This window comes from Morone saxatilis, unplaced genomic scaffold (assembly GCF_004916995.1).
Source record: "Morone saxatilis isolate NCDOM2014 unplaced genomic scaffold, NCSU_SB_2.0 Contig3, whole genome shotgun sequence".
Lineage (NCBI taxonomy): Eukaryota > Metazoa > Chordata > Actinopteri > Moronidae > Morone > Morone saxatilis.
In genome coordinates this window covers 6,843,507-6,863,142 of record NW_023339873.1, presented here as the reverse complement: position 1 = coordinate 6,863,142, position 19,636 = coordinate 6,843,507, and the positions used below count along the sequence as shown (strand labels likewise).

The 19,636-nt window shown below is 43.8% G+C and overlaps 1 protein-coding gene across 4 annotated transcripts in view; it reads left to right on the top strand.

Moving 5' to 3' along the window:
- The window catches only part of mideasb (mitotic deacetylase associated SANT domain protein b), a 23,720-nt gene that overhangs the window by 1,091 nt on the left and 2,993 nt on the right, over positions 1-19,636 (top strand). Inside the window, exons 1-13 of one of the 4 annotated variants that reach the window (XM_035674721.1) lie at positions 14-1,033; positions 1,246-3,061; positions 5,087-5,359; positions 5,977-6,325; positions 6,588-6,654; positions 9,010-9,152; positions 9,737-9,840; positions 12,598-12,673; positions 13,614-13,702; positions 14,377-14,520; positions 15,099-15,221; positions 17,578-17,777; positions 19,188-19,586. In XM_035674721.1, the coding sequence (XP_035530614.1) occupies positions 1,508-3,061; positions 5,087-5,359; positions 5,977-6,325; positions 6,588-6,654; positions 9,010-9,152; positions 9,737-9,840; positions 12,598-12,673; positions 13,614-13,702; positions 14,377-14,520; positions 15,099-15,221; positions 17,578-17,777; positions 19,188-19,413 (3,348 nt within the window). In that variant the 5' untranslated portion in view covers positions 14-1,033; positions 1,246-1,507 and the 3' untranslated portion in view covers positions 19,414-19,586. Of the gene's footprint in view, positions 1-13; positions 1,034-1,122; positions 1,141-1,245; positions 3,062-5,086; positions 5,360-5,976; positions 6,326-6,587; positions 6,655-9,009; positions 9,153-9,736; positions 9,841-12,597; positions 12,674-13,613; positions 13,703-14,376; positions 14,521-15,098; positions 15,222-17,577; positions 17,778-19,187; positions 19,587-19,636 lie in introns of those variants that run through there. The other 3 variants (XM_035674720.1, XM_035674722.1, XM_035674719.1) reach the window with 3 other exon arrangements.

Below are 19,636 nucleotides of genomic sequence, written 5' to 3'. Positions count from 1 at the left end.
GTAGCATCACATGGCGTCTCTGATGCACACACACGCTGTTTGTCAGCCACACTGCGTGGTCATTCAGTTTCCTTCTCAGTCAGTGGTGCCTCTGAGCCAGTGCAGGATCTGAACAGCTGCAGCGGTCTATTTTAAGAAGCTTCTGTTTTACTGGGCCACCAGAGTAAAGGGCGACAATTGTCAGTCACTTCCTAGGTTTGTCAGAGATGGGGCGAGTCCACGTTGTAGAGATTCTTGTATTCGTTTATATAATCAACTTGAGACATTGTTTTGGGGGTTGTTGTTTTTTTCCTGCAGCAAGGCGTAATGGTGATTCTCGCGGCGATAAAGAGCCTCAGTGGTTTTCTGTTTTTAGATGGTTGACTGCTGCACAAGAGTGGCACAGTTTCTGTTTCATACAGATGGAGCAAGGACTGACGTTTTAACAGAGACAGTCTGGATCTCTGTGCATCTCGATATCTGGCAGACCGCGCCGTGTCAAAATCTGCTCCCGAACCCTGCCGTCGGATAATATTTTTGATAATCATCGCAGGTTTCCATGGCAATCGTCGAGATCCCCCCCCCTACGAGCTATCAAAGCATGCAAGGCCATTTTGACTTTTTCCCTGCTCTCCTTTTTTCCCCTCGCAGAGCTCGTGTCATCATGACTCATGCCTGCTCGCTTTCAGTTGCCCTTCCTTTCTGAGTCTGCAGCCTCAGTTCAAAGGGCATTTCCTTTTTTTACACCTCCGATGAATCACACAGTTGTAAAAAGAGAGGTGTCTGTCACGTTCAAACTGCTGAAAGTTTGGCGGGAAAAAGAGAGAGAGCTTCCTTTTCTGTCACAGTGCAGCGGAGCCACGAGGGACGTTTTTTTTTTTTCTTTCTTTCTTCTTCTCGTCATCTCCCCGCGGTGCCGATGTCACGCGCGGTAATATCCCGTGATGGCGCTCCCAGGAGCTATTGATCGAGCTGTCTCCACCAACAACCTATCGTGACGTTCCAGTCGTACATGCAGGTTCAGTGTACGTGCAGGACGTCCTCCCGGTGTCATGTGAGCTCAGGGGACAATGAAACAGTTTAGACCTGCCCCCTCCCCTCCTCTGTTCTCACACCCGATACCTTTCAGTAGAGGTCTATTGTTAAAAAGGCAAACAGCAGGTTTTTACATGGCTGAGGCGGGGATGATAATGAGACCCCCCCCTGTGGGGACCCCTTTAGTCTGATGGCTCAATGCTTGACCCCTCTCTCATTTTCTCTATACAGGGTGTTGCCCATGAATGAGAAAAACAGGCAGACTTCTTCAGATCTGCTCACCCCAGGCCGGCGACCTCCCAGTTGGTCACAAAGAACTTCAGAGGGGAAGAGGAGATTACCGTGCTTGACTTCGCCACTGATGTCAATGTAGTTATTTCACCGTGGGTGCCCTTTTGATTTTTTATTTTTTTGGATCGACACATTCGAGTGACACCCAGTGGAGCATTAAGAGCTGGTTTGCTTGGAGATACTCACCTGGCTCGGCTTATTCATGCCCGTCATGAGCGTACCAGCCCAGCAGAAACCCAGCGCCAAAAGAACAGGCAAACGCATCACGTTTTTCAACGAACAAAGCATAGCAATGAAGGAGACGTCTCAGCACCCCGAGGGGTCGTACTATGTACCAGGTGGCACCGCCTCGGACCCCGGACAGAGCGAGGCTGCAAGTACTGTCACCTCCAACCCAGAGGGCCCTCACATGTACCTGAACTCGGTCATATTCAGCCCAGATAAGGGGGACCAGAGCAGGGGTCATTATCAGCAGACTGTGCCTATGAAGTGGGCGCACCAGGAGCCCAGTCAGCAGCAGCCGTCTCTGTCCCAGCAGCAGAGAGCTGCCTCGTGGAATACCATAACTAACTGGGGACAAAACATTACTAATTACAGCGGAGGAGTTAACGTAACGGACTCAAGGACCCAGAATGCATTTGCAAAGTCTATGCATGAGACTTCTGGCTTACAGCCACATCAGCAGCCCTCCAACAGAGCTGCGGACAAGTTGCCTCTAGGGCCTAACCCTGCCGTTGATGCATACAGGGATGCAGTCAAGGCTCGGGGACTGGAGTGGGAGCAGCAGCAGCAGCAGCAGCAGCAGCAGTCCCAGGCCTTTCAGGAGACCTTGAAACCCGGGGCACTGAACACCCAGCAGCACAGCACATCCCACCCAGGAGGAAGCTCAGTGTTGCAGCCCTTCCAGTTGGCCTTCGGTCAACCCAAGCAGCACCTGCCACCCTACTACCAGACCTTTCAAGGCAACAGGACAACCTTACCTAATCCACCCATCTATTCCACACAAGCAAAACCCCCACACCAGTTGCAGCAGCTGCAGAAGCAAGAGCAGCTCCAACGCCAGCAACAGCAGCAGCAGCAGCAGCAGCAGCAACAACAACAACATCACATAATCCAGCAACAAATTCAGCAACAGCACCACCATCAAATGCAGCAACAACAAATCATTCAGCACCAACAGCATGTACAGCAACAGCTACAGCAGCAGCAACAAATACAGCACGAGCAGCAGCAACAAAAGATACAGCAGCAGCAGCTCCAAATTCAGCAACAAATGCAACATCAGCAGTTGCAACAACAAAACCCTCATGTGCTTGACTATTACCCTCACCCACATCCACAGCCTGTGGTGGTACACTCCCAGGAGTCCTCTGCTCCAGCTCCCCCAAAGATCCAGGAACCAATTATCCAGGACATCACCCCAGAACCGCAGCAGCCTTCAGATCCACTACAGCCCCCTCTCCAGTCCGACCCCCTGTCCCAGTCTCAACTCCAATCCCAAACCCACCTTCGCAGGTCACGACGGCTCTCCAAGGAAGGTGGGGCGCCGTCCGACAACCCCTTTCTCTCCGTCGCTTCGGATCAGGCCGCCCCGGGGCCGCAGGGCTCACAGAACGGGGCCCGCGACATCCAGGCGGCCCCAACGGGCGTCATCCAGAGCACGCGCAGGAAACGCAGGGTGTCCCAGGAGGTCAACTTGGAGACCCTCGCTCAGAAGGCCTCCGAAATGGAGTCTCTACCATCACATGTTGTAAAGGTAAGCGCTCCATTCAGTTCTGAGATTGTCAAAATAATCTTTGTGTTTTTCTTTTTTCTTTCCATGCCTTTCCTTTTCTGTGTCTTTCTGTTTTCGCCGTTCTTTTGCTCACTCATCTGTTTCTCAGCTGTTTCCTCTCAAGCAACCACAGAAATAACCTTAAACAGAAAAGAACTGAGCGTTCCGAATCCCGATGATTGCATTGCAGTTTATATCTAAACCCCGTTGCTGCAAGCTGGAAGCCTTAATTGCGAATATCTCGGCGAGAGCTACAAAATCTATTTTTCTAGTGTTATCCCGGGGTATAATTGCAGTGGGACTTTTAACTCCCCAAGCAAGAGTGGGAACTGGAACAAACGGCCTAACGCAAACTGCCAGGAAAACTGTGCCAAAACTTGTGTTGTTTGTGATTAACGTGTTGCTGGAAGAGATGCTGAATGTAATCAACGCCCAACAAAGTATGCACCCCAGAACTGAGCTGCTTAGCTCTGCCTTGTTGGGGAAAATACGCAGCTAAAACAAGACTTTGCATTGTGAATGTTGTCACGAGGTAAACATTCTTCACAAATGGCTTCATATGTGACTTTCCAGCTCGCAAAACCTGACTGTAAAGTCTTACGCTTATCTATGTTTATGTACTGAATGTCTCGATTGTGCAACAAGTCCTGTTGCCAAACAGCACTGAGTCAGTATGTCTGTAGCTTCAGCATGGCTGTGCCCTGGATTCGCCTCACGGGTAGCTGATCATACAGACAGTGTGTTCGGTTACATGCCTGCACACCTCCCCCCATCCCATCAAAGGAGAGAAACTCCAGCCTGGCCTCCCCTCCCTCTATACAGGGAGGGGTGAAGGGTTGCCCTGCCTGCAGTGCTCAGCAGAATCTCTCTCCACCGCTCTGGCGTAGGGGCTGGAGTTTTCCACCAGCAATAATGAGCACAGATTTAGCGTAGCCACACTGCTGCACGCCTCTCTAGCCATGAAGACGCAGTGTGCAGCGGCAGAATGCATCTGTCTTCCACTGGCCTGTGATGTGGCGCTTCAGATGGCTTTGAAGTTGCTCCAGAATTGATCGTTGCTCTAAAGCGCACAGGCCCGCTCATTATGGTTTCTCAGAGAAAGAAATGTGAAGAATGCTTTCGGGGACGGTTCCTTTGCCATGTATGCAATGTCTGTCACTTAAGTGCTGCACCTAACAGTGCCGTATCAAGGTGCAGACACATGAAAGGCTTGTCTGGGAAGAGTCTTCTGAAGGTTTAGTTTTCACAGCAGTTCACAATAGTTACTCGAATATGAGACATTTTCTCTTCATACTGTTTGTTTTTGTTTGAGGTTAGTACCAAGGTTTTTAAAAGTACCAATTTTACTGTATTGATTATATATTTGCAGCCTCCCCATGTGAAGTAATAGACATCCAAGTACATTTTAGTTTAGGGTTTATTGTGCTGTGGTTTTGCTGAGCTACAGTTACTCAAGTTGTTAGGGAGTATGAGTCTTTGCACACTGTTCTGCCGTGCACTGTGTCGGCTAGCCAAGTAGAGTTCACTCGTTCGTGTATTTGAAAATGTGTCACCTGAAAGTTTGGATGTGTTGAGCTCATGAGCTGCAGTTTCACGTGTTTCAACAAGTGCCTCTATAGCAAGAAACAACAGGATGAATGTTTAAACCACCACAGGAGCCCGGTTTGAGGAGTCACTCACTTGAGGCGTTTCACCTCAACAAGGGACTTCATTTTGACATTTGGTGGCAACTAACCATCACGAACCATTATTTTTAACATCAGTTAATCTGACTATTATTTTTCAATTTTACAGTGACAACATATATTGAAAAAACATACAAAACAATAAAAATAAAACACAAATTTGACCCTTTTGCTTAAAAAATTGACTTAATTTATTACTGACACAATTCTGCACATTAGCAATGTGAAAGTAAAGCGTTTGCATATACCAATAATGTCTTATATTAAAGAGAAAATCAGTTTATAAGTAGTCTTCTAACACCTCATCCCCCGTCTTTATCAGGAACCCCGCCGGCCGTGGAGTCCCACTGACTCAGAGGGTCTGAATGCCAAGCGGCCTCGAGACGACAGCCTCGTTCCACTCGTCATCCCCGTGTCCGTTCCAGTACGAAGGAAGGAACCCTCTTCTCCTGATAGAGATGAAGCAGCCCTGGCCTCCAACTGGCCCCCCAGGCCTTCAAATCCCCAGGACCTCGGCCGCGCTGACCACAAGCCTTCAGTCATTGTCACCCGGAGACGCTCACTCAGGAACTCCTTGTCCGAGAGCTCAGAGCAGGTTTGTGCATATTCATTCCTTGCTTCTTATTGTTTTTTAAGTTGGTGTACTTTGGTGCCACTTTTAAATGAGTACATTTTTTAATACTTTAACCTACATTATTTGTTGAAGGTAGGGTTGTTAGGTAGTAGGGTGGTGTTCCACTGTCTTCCTCAGTCCGTTTTTTAGTCCGTCTAAACTCCAGCTATTAAATCCCTGCATTTATGCCACATCGCCCCGCCAGCACATGCTCCCTTCCCCCACCATTCTCCATGTCTCCCCTGCCCCCATTTCGGTCGTGCACAGTTTTCTCCCCTTCCCTGTTTTCATTTGGGGGGGATTTGGTGAACTGGTTGCCCTGTCCCAGATCAGGAAGATTATCAGGGTTTAGCACTGCCATACTGTACATTATGTACCATACAGTAGAGGGTTGGGGGTGCCTTGTTCTTCCTCACTACGATTTCTCTGGATGAATACACAAAAAGCCAACTTTATGAGTATGCATATCATTAATTTTTCATTTTCGACTATCAGTTTTTTTATTTTTGGGTGTGTGTTCTTGCTTAGAATGAATATTTAGGTATCACACAGAGACTCATGTAATTAATTTACCTCTTAAAATTATTCTTCCTCACCAGAATGGAGGAACTGAAGGAGAGAAAGACGATGACGGCAAAAAGTGCAAACGGCGTCCCCGACCCGAGCCTCTTTTCATCCCACCACCTAAACCCGGTTTATTCATCGCCCCCTCTGTCTACTCAATCACACCCTACCAAAGCCACCTACGTTCCCCCGTTCGCCTCGCAGATAACCCCCTCACCATACCTCCCTACACGCCGCCGCCAATCCTCAGCCCCGTGCGCGAGGGCACTGGCCTGTACTTCTCCACCTTCCTGTCCACTGCTGCTGCAGCTGCTGCAGCCAGCGCCCAGGGCCTGCCACCTCCAGCAACCCCCAAGTCAGCAACACGCAGCCTGTTGCGCTCCAGTAAGTAAAAAAACAAAAACATAAGTTCATGAAACCTCCCTGAATTATCCCCAGGACATCCTAACTGTGGGGATTCAATGATGAAGCTCTTGACATTTAATTAATAATAAGCATCTGGAAATAATATCGGACTATTTGTGTGATTTGTAAATCAATTATGAAAATTCCAGTATAAGCATTAAGCCTGAATGACCTTTTGTGATTATATAACTCCTTTTTTTAATAATGTCACTGTGTTCACTTTGTGTTTCTGCTCCTTCAGACAGCTGCGACATCACACCACCAGTTCTGTCTGCTATGAGTGAGGCCACTCCAGTCAGCATAGAGCCGTGAGTATTCCCCTCCCAACATCCCAAATCAACTTCTTCCATTATGGAAAGGGTGGGTTTGGGGGTTTGTGTTTCGTTTTCAGATAAACGAAATGGGTACTCGGAGGCGTGCATTATCGTAGTAGTTCTGCAATCAATTATTCAAACCATAACACTTGGCTGAATCATGAATTGTCCCGAAAGAGAAAACAGACCTTTTGAAATTCTAAACCCATCCTTTAAAGCGGCCCTCCTTCTCCGCCACTGTTACCACTGGAATCTTTTGCCCTGTCATCCACAGCTAGCATTAGTGCCAGCATTCGCCTTCTGATCTTACTATGCAGTCTAATGTCTCCCTCAATAAGAGAGAGTGCATCCTGTCATAACAACTCCATATTAACTGTCAAATGAAAGCCTTAAAGCCTTTTGAAAACTAATGGCAGTAAGTATATCAGAGGCCTGTGCCTGTGCTCTGTAACTTACATGAACAGAGAATGTAGCTTTGGTTGTTTTAAAGGTAAAAAAAAAGATAATTTAATATGCAACGGTTGGCTAACGTTACACTGGGCAGGTATCTGGTTTTTAACAATCTACCATATGTGGCTTTTGTTGATATTGAAGTTTTAACCCTTAAGATTTCAGCTCTGGTTGATTTGGGGGACACTTGTTGTTACCGTGGCAACAGCAAGTGCAGGTTAATATTACAGCAAACACTCGTTGAGCAGCTACTTTGTCAGAAATACAACAGTAGAGCAACTGATATATCTGTTTCCAGTGCAACCAAACAGACTCTCATTGTTTTAATAAGGAAGTCGGTCAATAAGAACTGCAGCTGCAATCTGATACCCTTTTGCGTTGCTGAAGGGTTGAAATTATGTCCCAAAAATATCCAAAATGCGTGTTGTCTTTGTTATGTACATGCATGTTTGATACCTGATCGTGGTTAGCGCTAACCTTGATATACTGCATTTCCTGTGGTTGTGTTTCACAAGTTTAACACTTTTAACGTGAAGCAGCAGCAGTATGATGTTGTGTTCAGTTGTAACTTTATACAACTCTGATACTGTGTAAATAGACTGAACAGTGATGATAAAATTACACAGGATTCGATTGATTGTCTCCTGTGAATCTTTAATACTTAGCTCGGTAGGCATTCTCAATCCAGTGTGGGGATGGCGGACTTCGCCACTAACAATAAAAACTACTGTACAGGGAGGTAATTACCAAATTTATTTACATAGACTGGCTATTGCAGAACAAAATTACCGTAAATCGAATCAAACATGGGGTTTTAATTCCATGAAAATCTTAAGAATTTTAAACTTATTCTCAGGTAAAATGAGGAAGCAGTATGTCAACAGTGCATGTAAACAACTTGAACCACATAAGACATAAGACCTTCAGTAGAACATGGTCAATAGCCAAATGACTTCATAGATGTAAACCAATAGCTTGAATGTTTATGAAATTTGGGTCAACAGAGAAAGGGCGGCACTTAGACTCCATTAAGTTTAACCTTTAAACTATTGGTCAAGGATTCTTTTGTGGCGTTGCATGCTCAGTGAGGTGCAGTCTGCGGCGGTGCGTTGTGCAAGCTGTTCAGGAGTCGGTCAGGGACGAGCCAGTGAGGCTTCCCATAAATCAGGCTTTCAGCTGGGCCTGGTGTACTCCCAAACACAACCAGAGCCATCGCAGTTGAACTTCCAGCAGCCCACCTTCCCTGGCGGAGGCTGCCAGAATACACACACACACACACACTTAGCTGGAAATACTGCAGGCCCAGTGGATATGCAGGGGAGGGAGGGAGGGGGCATGCTTGAACTGGATTGTCTGTTAATACTACGCAGCATGATTTTCACAACTCTAGCACTGAGGTATCTGGTTTCAGTAGACATGTAAGCATATGGAGATACATGCATTTGTTTGATAATCAGCCCTTCTTCCTACTTGAACATGACCTCTGTCCTACAGCAGGATGAGGATCCATTTACTTTCGGTTTGGGGAATTTAGGAAGTGCACTCTGTTTTGAAATACAAATTTCTGAAAGGGATTTGCATTTTATTCGTTATCCTTAGAGCACAAGAGACACGTACAACAAGTTTGAATTCAAAGCAGTGCAAGAATTGCAGTGCTCAGAGCGCCTCAACAATCTTCCTGTGACTATTTAAAGATCACGGCAGAAAGAAAAGCCAAGAAATCAAAATATGATCTCAGAAATAAAACAAGAGCTTTACTCTTACAGGAATAATCTGATATTCATACATGATGTATTAACTGAAATATTTAAGAGTCAATAAAAACCTTTTAACAGTGAAGGCACCTGATGAATTTTGAATAGATCAAATTCAAAGCTCACGCTCATGTCCTGTTCCCAGACGGATAAATATTGGGTCGCGGTACCAGGCGGAGGTGCCAGAGCTGAGGCAGCGGTCAGCTGTTGAGCTGGATCATCATCGAGCTGAGCTGGTCTGGGCTCCACTGACTGAACTGGAGGAGAAACCCGACTACCAGGAGAAAGGTAAGAAAAGTACCATATTTTACAATTGTTACACCTGAAACTGAAAGTCTAAATACTGGCAGCCAGGATTTATTGGTGCAGGGGCAGGATTCTTTGAGCAGATTCTTGCTATTTACTGGACAGATAATTTTCCTATTGTCATTTTGTATGTTACTCATCAGGAAAAGAATAACCGCACTTTGTTTTGATTGAATCTCAGGCTGAAGTCTGTCATTTCCTTGTTTGCAAATTACAGAAGTCACTTTCTGTTTGAATAGACTGTGTTTAATAATTCACCATAAGGCTGAGGGGATTTTATCTCAAGCTGCTTAATCCTTCATTATATCCTCCTATATTACATTTAGATACTTGTTTGTTTAGTAAGAAGATGTAACCAGTTTGAACTCTTCAGATACCAGCGTATATGATGCAATTTAATATGGTAAAACATACTTAATTGTCACTGTGGGGAAGTTTGTTGTGGATCCCACATTAAAAAAAAATTACACACAATACTGTTGAATTCAATTATGTTCTAGTTGCAGGTTTTTAAAAAGTATTTGTTTCTGTGTTGCTCGCTCATAATCACTCTCTGTGTCTTTCAGTGGAAGACCTCATGCACCTGGCCTGCTCCAGTGTTTTCTGTGGAGGAGGCACCAACCAGGAGTTAGCCCACCATTGTTTGTACGAGTGCAAAGGGGACATAATGGTGAGCACAACAGAACAATCCACACTGACTGACAAGGCAGGGATTTCCATGATTAATGGGGAAAAAAATGGCTGGAAGCTGTGTTCTGCACTGTGCATACTCGAGTCAAGTTAGTGTGTAGTGTAAAAGCGTTTTTTGGTCCCTTTCAATCAAACCTAATCAGCACTACCACTCATAAAGCAGGTTAACTCAACTATATGTAAAGATGTTTTATATAGTAATTAATATTTAATGTTATGTTTGAAGACAAGGGGATTTAAAGAATGATTGAAAGGATACAATTACCACCAATTATAGTCGTTTTTAAACAGTAGTGGGTTTACTTTAGTTAGTCACACCATTTTTAAGGTTATTTCAAAAGCAATTATAAAGCGTGCTGCTGAAAACTGATTTCTGTTTCTTGTAAACCCTTAACCTTGTTCTAACAGGGTTTTCTAGATAGGTGCAAGTGCGTTTCAAAGACTTCAAAGAGGTGGGATGAAAGATAAGATCATCAGTGCGTCCTATCCAGAATGATTAAATACATCCAGAACAAAAACATGTCAAAGTGTAGCTTCATATCTCACTAATAAACTGAAAGTATGCCAGGCTTAGTTCAAAAACATAGCAGGTAGGAGGGTGAAAATCCTATTACTGTCCAGCTGCATGTAAACGTGAGGTTTACAGTAATCTGGTCGTTGCAGTGCACACACACATGTCCTACAACTTCCTGCCTTAACTTGATATCTTCCACTAACCTGGTTTGTTGTGTGCATCTAATGATCGAATGCCTTCATCTGAGCTCTCAATGATTACTGAACGGAAGTGACTGATCTGTAGACTTTCAATCTGCTATACAGTGAAACTCTGTGGTGGCCTGAGATGACTGAGATAGTAAAACAGTTATTGGTTATTGAGCCAGAGGCTACGCTGATGCCTCTGTGTAGAGCAGAGGAGCTGCACATGCGGTCACTGAGGTGTGATGTACCGGGTTAACTGCAAAGCTTAAACAATTGATTCATCCATCAACCATAAATTCACTAGTTCCTGTTTCTAAGTTGTGTTTTTGGGGGGAAATCTTCTCTCAACGTGATGATTTCTACCATGAGGTTGCGAGGTGAAATGTACGCCATTAAACAGGGTATTGCCATTGTTGTATTAACACTAGGGTTACATGCGCATGGTCAGGTTTACACAAAGTTCTTTGCTCTACTTGAAAAGCAACTTGAGCAACCAGACGAAACATCTAAGTCATAAAATACGCCTGGAAAAAGGTCAGAAAAAGTCCCACCAAGAAATCTGATTGGTCAGATGGGTGCTCCACCTTTTTACTGCTGCAATGATGCATCCTGTGTCTCACACCTATTGCATCACTGTCAGACCACTAATTACACCAGAGCTCATCATCAGGGCTAGTTCAGCTCGCAATGCTGTTGTCCAAAAATGTAATCTTAACAACAACAAAAAAACAGAACAATGTGCCCCATGCTGGTTGCGATAATGAGGCCAAAGAGCGGTCAGTGTTAAACGTTATGAGGCAGCATCTCAAGTGGCTCTTTCCTGTTTTACGTCAACCCCGATTTGAAACCCCAGCAGCAGAGGATGCAGTCATAGTTATTGTGGTTTATGTGAATTGAATGAGCAGAGGGAGGTTTTAGATGGCTACAAATGGATGCTGGGATATTAAAAAAGGAAAATTGAAAGCTTAGCATCTCAGAATAGCCTTTCTGCATGTAACCAGCTTGTATCTAAATTGTTAGTGAAGTTAATTTGATTAATTTAAATGATAATGATAATGATACCTCATAGAGCCCAAGGAGGTGTTTTTAAATATCAGGATATTCAGTTTATTATAATGTTAAGATGTGAAAAAGTAGCAGATTCTTACATAAGAGAAGCTGGAAAAAACTCATAGTTGCAGCTTTAATAATAATTAAAATAATAATACGCTTTATTTCTGAACCAACAATATACAGTGTTTTACAACACAAAACAAATGCCAATATTGGAATTAAAGAGCTTTTACAGGACAAAAAACCCATAATTGTGTTTAAATATCTGTGGTACCTTATCTGTAGTATGAAGTATAAGGTTTGAACATTTCTAAATCATATTTTTAATCCATAGACTATTTTTGTTTAAAGAAGACCTGTTTTATGACAATAAATTGCAGTGGATCTAATTGCAAATCAATTATTTAACACCAGTCAGGAGAGATGTACAGTGAATGGTGATCCTACATCAATACTTCCATTATTGCCCGATTGTACAAGCGGGAGTTGACTCGCAGCCTGATGCAGAGTAATGGTAGTACTGGTGGAGATTTCAGGCCCCGTCGACCAGCACTGGTCCAACGTTACCATGGAAACTACGAGGGGAGGGGTTTGTGTGTGTGTCAAAGCGCCCACTCTCTGCAGCAGTCCGGCTCAAACTGCCGTCTTTCAACATTCATGCACAGTCAAGACTGTTTCTTCTCAAAGAGCAGAAAGTTAGTTCTTGTTTTCCGACAATGATCGTGATATAATGCACTCAGGTACTTGATACATGCTGGGGGGAGAAAAAATGAGAACGATGGTTATCTCACTCCCTGGTTACCTGTAAGCAACATTGTTATGGCTCAGCGTGATTTAACGGGTTTATAAAGCACAGTTTGAGCGCCTAATAGAGCAAGAGTCAGCGTGTTTGGCAGGAGTGACCTGCTGCATAAAGGCTCATAACAATTAATGTGGCATGTTTGTTCACTTTAAAGCAGTGTTAAAGTGTTTGTTTGTCTTTCAGGCTGCGCTGTCTCTCCTGATGCTGAAGAATCCAATTTTCCCCAAGTCTCATCATCTGGCAAACTACCACTACTCAGGTGAGTCATATAAAAGTAGACTTTACTTGTATTTCAATATAATTGTTTTCCATAATAAAAGCATTAGGGCTGAAACGACAACAGATCAACACAAAATCTGCTTTTCCATCTTCTTCAGTTTTGAGGATTTACAGTTTGTTTAAGTCTTGAGTGACATTAAATTGATAATATTTGGATTTTAGTGCACAAAACAAGCATTTTTTACCCATTTTCTGTAACAAACAGTTAAATAATTAATCAAGAAAATAGTTGGCAGGTCACTGAATAATTAAATTAATGTCTCAGAAAGTTCACTGGATTCATCCTGAAATTATTTTCTGGCATCCGTTTTTTGCTTTATCTGATAAACTCCACCCAGCTGGTATTCAAATGCTGAAAACTAATGCCCATGTTTACTTGGAAATCCTGATTTCAGCCAAGATGCTTTGTGAATATTTTCTGTTTATGCTACAATTTAGACTCTTGGATGTGTCAAACATTTTCCTCCCCTATTTTCTTTTGACCATCCAACAGTGACTTTCTAAGGCCTCTGTTTTGCCTCAAAGCAATGGCAGCTGCAGCAGTGAGAGTGTTGGGGTTGTGCGTCGGTGGGGGTAGTGGGTTGACTGTGGAGGATTGTCAGGGTCAACATGATGAGGGAAGGAGGGGAAAAGGGAGGAGTTTTACAGCATGTGCTTAATCCCAAGCAGAAGACAGGAGAGCCATTGTTTATCGAGTGATTTGAGTGCGTGTGTGTGGGTGAGTGCGTGTGTGTGTGGGTGTGTGGTTTAAATGGTGGGGGGTGGGATTGAACTTGAACTTGTCTGCACACATTCAGAATATAGTCTGGAAGCAGATACTTGAGTGTTTTTAAACTGGCTATTAACATGCTGCATCTTTCCTCCTTCTTAAATGTCTCTCTCTTTCTCTACCTATCTCCCTCTGCCTCCCCCTCCTCCAGGATCCGACAGCTGGACCGCAGCTGAGAGACGGCAGTTTAACAAAGGCATCAGTGCGCACAAGAAGGATTTCTTCAAGGTGCAGAAACAGGTACGTTCAAACATAAGCAGGGAAATAAAAAAACGACTTCTCGTCCAAGCCACATAGTAACTGTGGGCTCTGACTCTGATTGGATTTTTTCTCTGCCCACAGTTTACACACCCTCCCTAAAAAACATTGCGCACACATTATTTTCCCTGGCGATGTGGGCGGGGAAAAGGAAATGCAGTCACTCTGGAACAATGTTTCATCCTTGTTTAATTATTTGCACTGTCACAGTCCATTATTGTTTTTCCACAAGACTGCAAAACAATTTAATTTTCTTGTCCTAACCACTTCAGTGATCAAGGGTGAGGCCAAATTATATCAGTTTTTCAGCGTTCATTGGCCAAACCACCAGATTAAAGGCCTTTTAAAATTTGATTTATGAGTTTGCTTTAGGCCTTTGTTGTTGTTGAGACAGCTGTTGCTGTAGCCACAATGAAGCTTCTCAAAACAAATGTCATTTTATTTTATTACCTGAAGGACATTAAGTCAAAAACAGACAATAAATTTTTTTAAAAAGCTGCACATCATCTGAAGTTGCTCTGTCTTGTGTCTGTGTCTCGTGTTTGCTTTCCAACAGCAGGACTGTGCTACAAAACAACCTGCACGCAGTAACATTAAAAAGAAAGAAGAGAGGAGTTAAAACTCTATTAACAGGAAAATGTGTGTGTCGTTCACAGGTGATCACCAAGTCGGTGGCGCAGTGTGTGGAGTTTTACTACACGTACAAGAAACATGTCAAGATCGGCCGCAACGGGACGCTGACGTACGGCGAGGTTGAGCCTCTTGAGAGCAGGACCACTGAGGAGGAGATGGACCACAAGGTCAGTTTAATGTTTAATGTCTGTGTGGCAGAAACAGATGTTTTTTTGTTGCTAAGCTATAGATGTAATGCTGCTCATTTATAAAGACACTGACATTAAGCAGAACAAACCTCTTACAAACAGCAGAGTCCCAGAAACAACTACAGCACACAAAATATTGATTTAAAATGATTTTACTGAAAGCTAAAACAATTTATAAGCATCTGCAAAAGTAGTTCAGGAGCTTTGTATACAGTCAGCAGAGACCAGGTTAGTGAACAGAATGAATGCTAATGTTAAACTGCATGGTCATGATTAAACATAGAGTTTTATTTAGATGTGAAACTGAGAGTGTCACTTCAGAAATAACCACAGCTCAAAGTATATTCATTGACCACTTGTGCTGAACCGTGTGAATCCCCTTCTTTACATGTCATATCAACTAATAACATTAAAAAAAAACCTTAAAAGTAACGTTCAAGAGATGAAGTTTCATCATATAACACTCCACTACAGAGCTTTATGAATCAGCATCTAGCTGTAAATGTCTCTCCTGGAGATGTTCTGTCTTACACGTACGCTCTTTGTCCCTGGGTCAGCAGGGCTCTCACAGATTGGAGCCACAACGGGAGGAGGACAGCAGGAACTGGGAAGGATCAGCTGACAGGAAACAGGAAGTCGGCCCCACCAGGGTGACACACACGTTGCAGTCCACTGAGAACGTAAGTATGAAATTCAGTTTAAATCTGCACTTCATGGGAACGGAAACACAGAACTGAATGAATAAATAAATAAGTAGATAAGGGTAAGAAAAACCCCCGTTTCCAGCACCTGGCTTTGGAAAAAGTTGGGAAGGTTTCCTCCTTGATACTGATAAGAATATGAAAGTCCTCATCCGTGAAGCCTTTTCATTCTTAAGTGTAAAAGTGAAACATGAAATACATGTGCACATTTGTGTAGTATATTTTCAGGTGCAGGAAATGCTTAATCTTCTTTATGAGTCACATACTCGCACTTTGTCATCAGGCTCCCAGAGGTGATATTTCTCTCACTGTTCGGTCTTTTTGAGTTTCTCTTTAGACATTCAGTGACAGCGGTCATTTTTTCTCTCAGATATTTTTTTTAAGTTCAATCACAAACACAGAAATGCTCATACAATGCACATTTTCCCTTTTTTTTCCAAAGTGTCAAAGCACAAACCCCCCTCCCCTCCCACTAGCCACATCCACAAACAACACCTCCCACGGAGCACTGTTCCTGGAGCACTGCAGGAAACCGCTGGAAGTCAAGTACCAAACCGCAATTGTAAATACTAAAAATTAAAAATAGATTAATTAAAAAAACAAAAAAAACAATGAATAGATAAAGAAATAAAGATAGATGAGTAGAAGAAGGCGAATTTAGACATTGACTGATACAGACTATGTAACTGACATAAAGACAAGCAAAGAAGCGAAACAGAAGAAAGAAAAATCATTCAGTTTGACTGAAAACTCTCAAAGTATTTCAGAAAGGGTCCCACACCCTCTGAAACTTCCCACCTGAATTACAAACTGAGTAGCAGATCTTTTCAAGGTCTAGACAGGACATGATGTCCCTAAGCCACTAAGTGTGTGTGGGTGGAGCAGCATCCCTCCATCTTAGTAGTATTGCTCGCCTCGCCAAAAGAGAAGCGAAGGACAGCGTGCGACTTGTGGTGGGAGTTAGGCGCGTGTCATCCACACCAGTGGTGCCAAAAAGTGCAATCAGTGGGGTTGGGCTCTAGCTCAAGATTAAGAATGAGGGACAAGGTTTGGAAAACATCTCTCCAGTATCTTTCCAGGCTGGGACAAGTCCAGAACATGTGAATAAGTGAAGCCTCACCTCTCTTACATTTGTCACACAAGGTATCAACATCTGAGTACATACGAGATCATTTGACTTTAGATGTATGAGCCCTGTGCCCCACCTTAAACTGTAACAGGCAGTGACGTGCACAGAGAGATGTTGAATTTACCAGCCTGAAAATGGAATCCCATACATCGTTTTAAAGTGAGAGGTTTAAATGACAGCGGTCATTTTTGGCAGTTTCACAGATTATTTGGTTCTCAGTAAGTTTCTGCTGCAGATAATGTTTGTTCTGTAGATTTCAGAACGTGACTAGTATTAAGGGAGAGTGAGGTACAGTATGTCATAAGCGATGTCGCTCAACTGCATTATTATAACATAAGATATATATATAATGCTAGCCAGAGTTTTAGGCAAACGCTTACAGCAGGATGCATGCCTGGAAACTAACTGATTAAAAATGAAATATGGGTCATCGTGGCATCGTAAATAAAAAATGAAACCATGCAGAATCAAAACCGAACATGAATAGGTCAGTACTCCAGAAGGATGCCTTCAAAGTGCTTTGCTCTTAGGAGTTATCAGATTTTTCTAATATTCTGTATCATTGCAAAATACAACTGTTATAAAGGATATGAAACATACACAAAGACATTCACATACATATATACACACATTTACACCTACACATACTCACGTGTTAATTCAGGGTAAACAAAGGGAGGAAGCAAACAGACAAAACTTGGACATTATTTTGGAGCAAACTTCCACTCCGTTGCTGCTTAGAAACCTCAGTTGGCCTCACCAGACTTGACATGCTTGTCCTTTTGAACTCTACCCGAATTGTTCTGGTGGATGCGTGTTGGATCTGCTGCCCCCTGCTGGATGTTTTAGAAGAGATAACGTGGTTGATGTCCACCCCTCTGGATTGTGTAACCCCATTGTGTCTGTTAGCAAACAATGACTCGACAAGAAAACTTCATTCCTGTTACTCCCATTGCACTTTGCCGTTTAACACACATAACAGGTTGTTGATAAAACTGCCATTACTTATTTTTGTCTTCTTAAACTGTGTCCGTATGTATGTCAACTGGCACATGTTTGCATGCCATTGTAACACTACCCTCCATAAAAGTTGCTCATAAAGTAGCTCCAGGCTCATTATCTCCCAAATGCTCTCAGTGACTGTGTGAAACATCTTGGGAGCTTTTTGTGTTAACTCTACTTCTCACTTTTATTGTGTGCGTGCAGCCTGCGACCGTCCTGATCATGAAAGGCCAGGAGGACGTGGGGCGGGACCAGCCGCTGTCCCGGGTCATCCAACCACCTCATCCACCCCCTCCCAGCGCCAAGTCACGCTACGACAGCAACGCACGCAAGACCAGCCCTTCGGCAGGAAACAAAGGCACAGCTGGTCAAGAGGGAGAGTTCCCCTGCAAGAAATGTGGCAGGTCAGTGATCAGAAACATCACGTCAGTCACTGCTGTTGTGTTGGAGACGTTGGCATGGCTCTGTTTACTTATGCAAAGCTGACAGCAGCAGCAGCAGCCACTTGAAGTTACATAAGTGGCCTTTGACTGAGTTAGCTAGATGTGAAACACAGAATTTCTGCAGGAAATATTGCTACTGCCATTGCCCATTTGGAATATGTATCGGTAAATAGAGGCAAGTGTCTCTCGGTGCTCGAAAGAACCAGCCCATCCTGTCATGCTTTGGTTAAATAACAGCCCGTCCTCTGGCAACACCGGGCCTGTTATTGCCAACTGTGTCCTAGCAACTGAAACACAGAGTAGATACGGCACATCGCGCCTCTCGTCGATGCAGCTCTACCCAGTGACTTGGCAGGAGTTTCACTCACCCTTTTAAATACTTACCCCGCTCAAAGGGTGCTCATTATAGATTAGCCACCGCTACAAGGGCTGACACAGGAAACCCAACCGGGCTTATTAGCCATTTGCAGTCATTGAAAAGATTTGGAAAATTGTATAACTTGTGGATGGTTTCAGTGTACATTGCCACACAGCTACAGACCCACTGCTGTGTCACATGCTGTGATATTCATTGTTCTGATACGGCCCGTCATTACCCAGCCCTTACTTCAATGCATCATACTGAACTTTGCCCGAAAGAGAGTAATTACTATTGACTGACTTTCGACACAGAAAATGTTTAACAATGAGCACATTTTGCCTCTTAACACCCAATTAAGCCCTCAGCTTTACTGCATTTTATCTTAAATAGACATGATGAGGGGACTCTCAGTTAGTATCTTCCAGTCATTTGTTTTTGTGCTTTCTATCCATCTTCTGGAACGCTAAATTCAAGCCTGTTTCGCATTCACTGTTCCCATTTTACAGTCTGGCTGCTGTGCGTTGGTATTCTGGGAATTTGCTGAAGGTCACCAAACTCCCTGAACCAACAAGAATGATTACGATTTTGCTCCCTAAGTGCTTTTGCTTTTTTCCTACGCTGCTATTCTTACAGAGATGTGATGCCAATTTTAGACATCATGTTATAATAAACTGACTGTGGACAGGCCAGTTTTATCTTCTTACCCCCCTTTGTGGTGTGGGGCAAAAGCCACGAGGCAACAAAAACTCTCGTACCACCCCAATAATAATCAGACCAGCTGTCTCCCTCCTTTTTAATTTAGTTGTTAAATTATAAAATAGGCAGCAGAATTCTCTATCCAACAAATGATTAAATCCATAAGAGTCTATAAGGGAATTCACCAGTGAGAAGCGGGGCGAGCTTCCCAGTGATCATTAGTTAATTATTAATTAACGCAGAACATTTATATAACGGACACAAGCAATGTTACGCGTTCATGTATGAAAAACTCTTGCTTTCTTTTCCTGTAGGATCTTCTACAAGGTGAAGAGCCGCAGCGCCCACATGAAGAGCCACGCCGAGCAGGAGAAGAAGGCCGCAGCGCTGCGCCAGAAGGAGGCGGAGGAACGAGCGGCCGCGGAGGCCGCCGCCATCCTCGCCGCTCGGCAGCAGAACGGGACGCGACAAATGGGCGGGGACAGCACCAACGACGACTCGTCAGACGGGGAGGACGAGGACGACGAGGACTGGAAGTAAGAGAAAGGGCGCACAAACTGACTGCTCCGTGCAGCGTGGCTTCCTCTCTGGGATGGGAGAAGGAAAGTTTGGAGAGAAGAAAAAAGAAGAATCCCTCCTGTGAACTTGTGTATATTTTGTGGAACAAGAAGACTTCCGTTGCTTGGCACATTCAGGGACAGATTTACTCCCATGTATGTGTTTGTGAATGCGTGGACTGACTGAGTTAGTGTGTGTGTGTGTG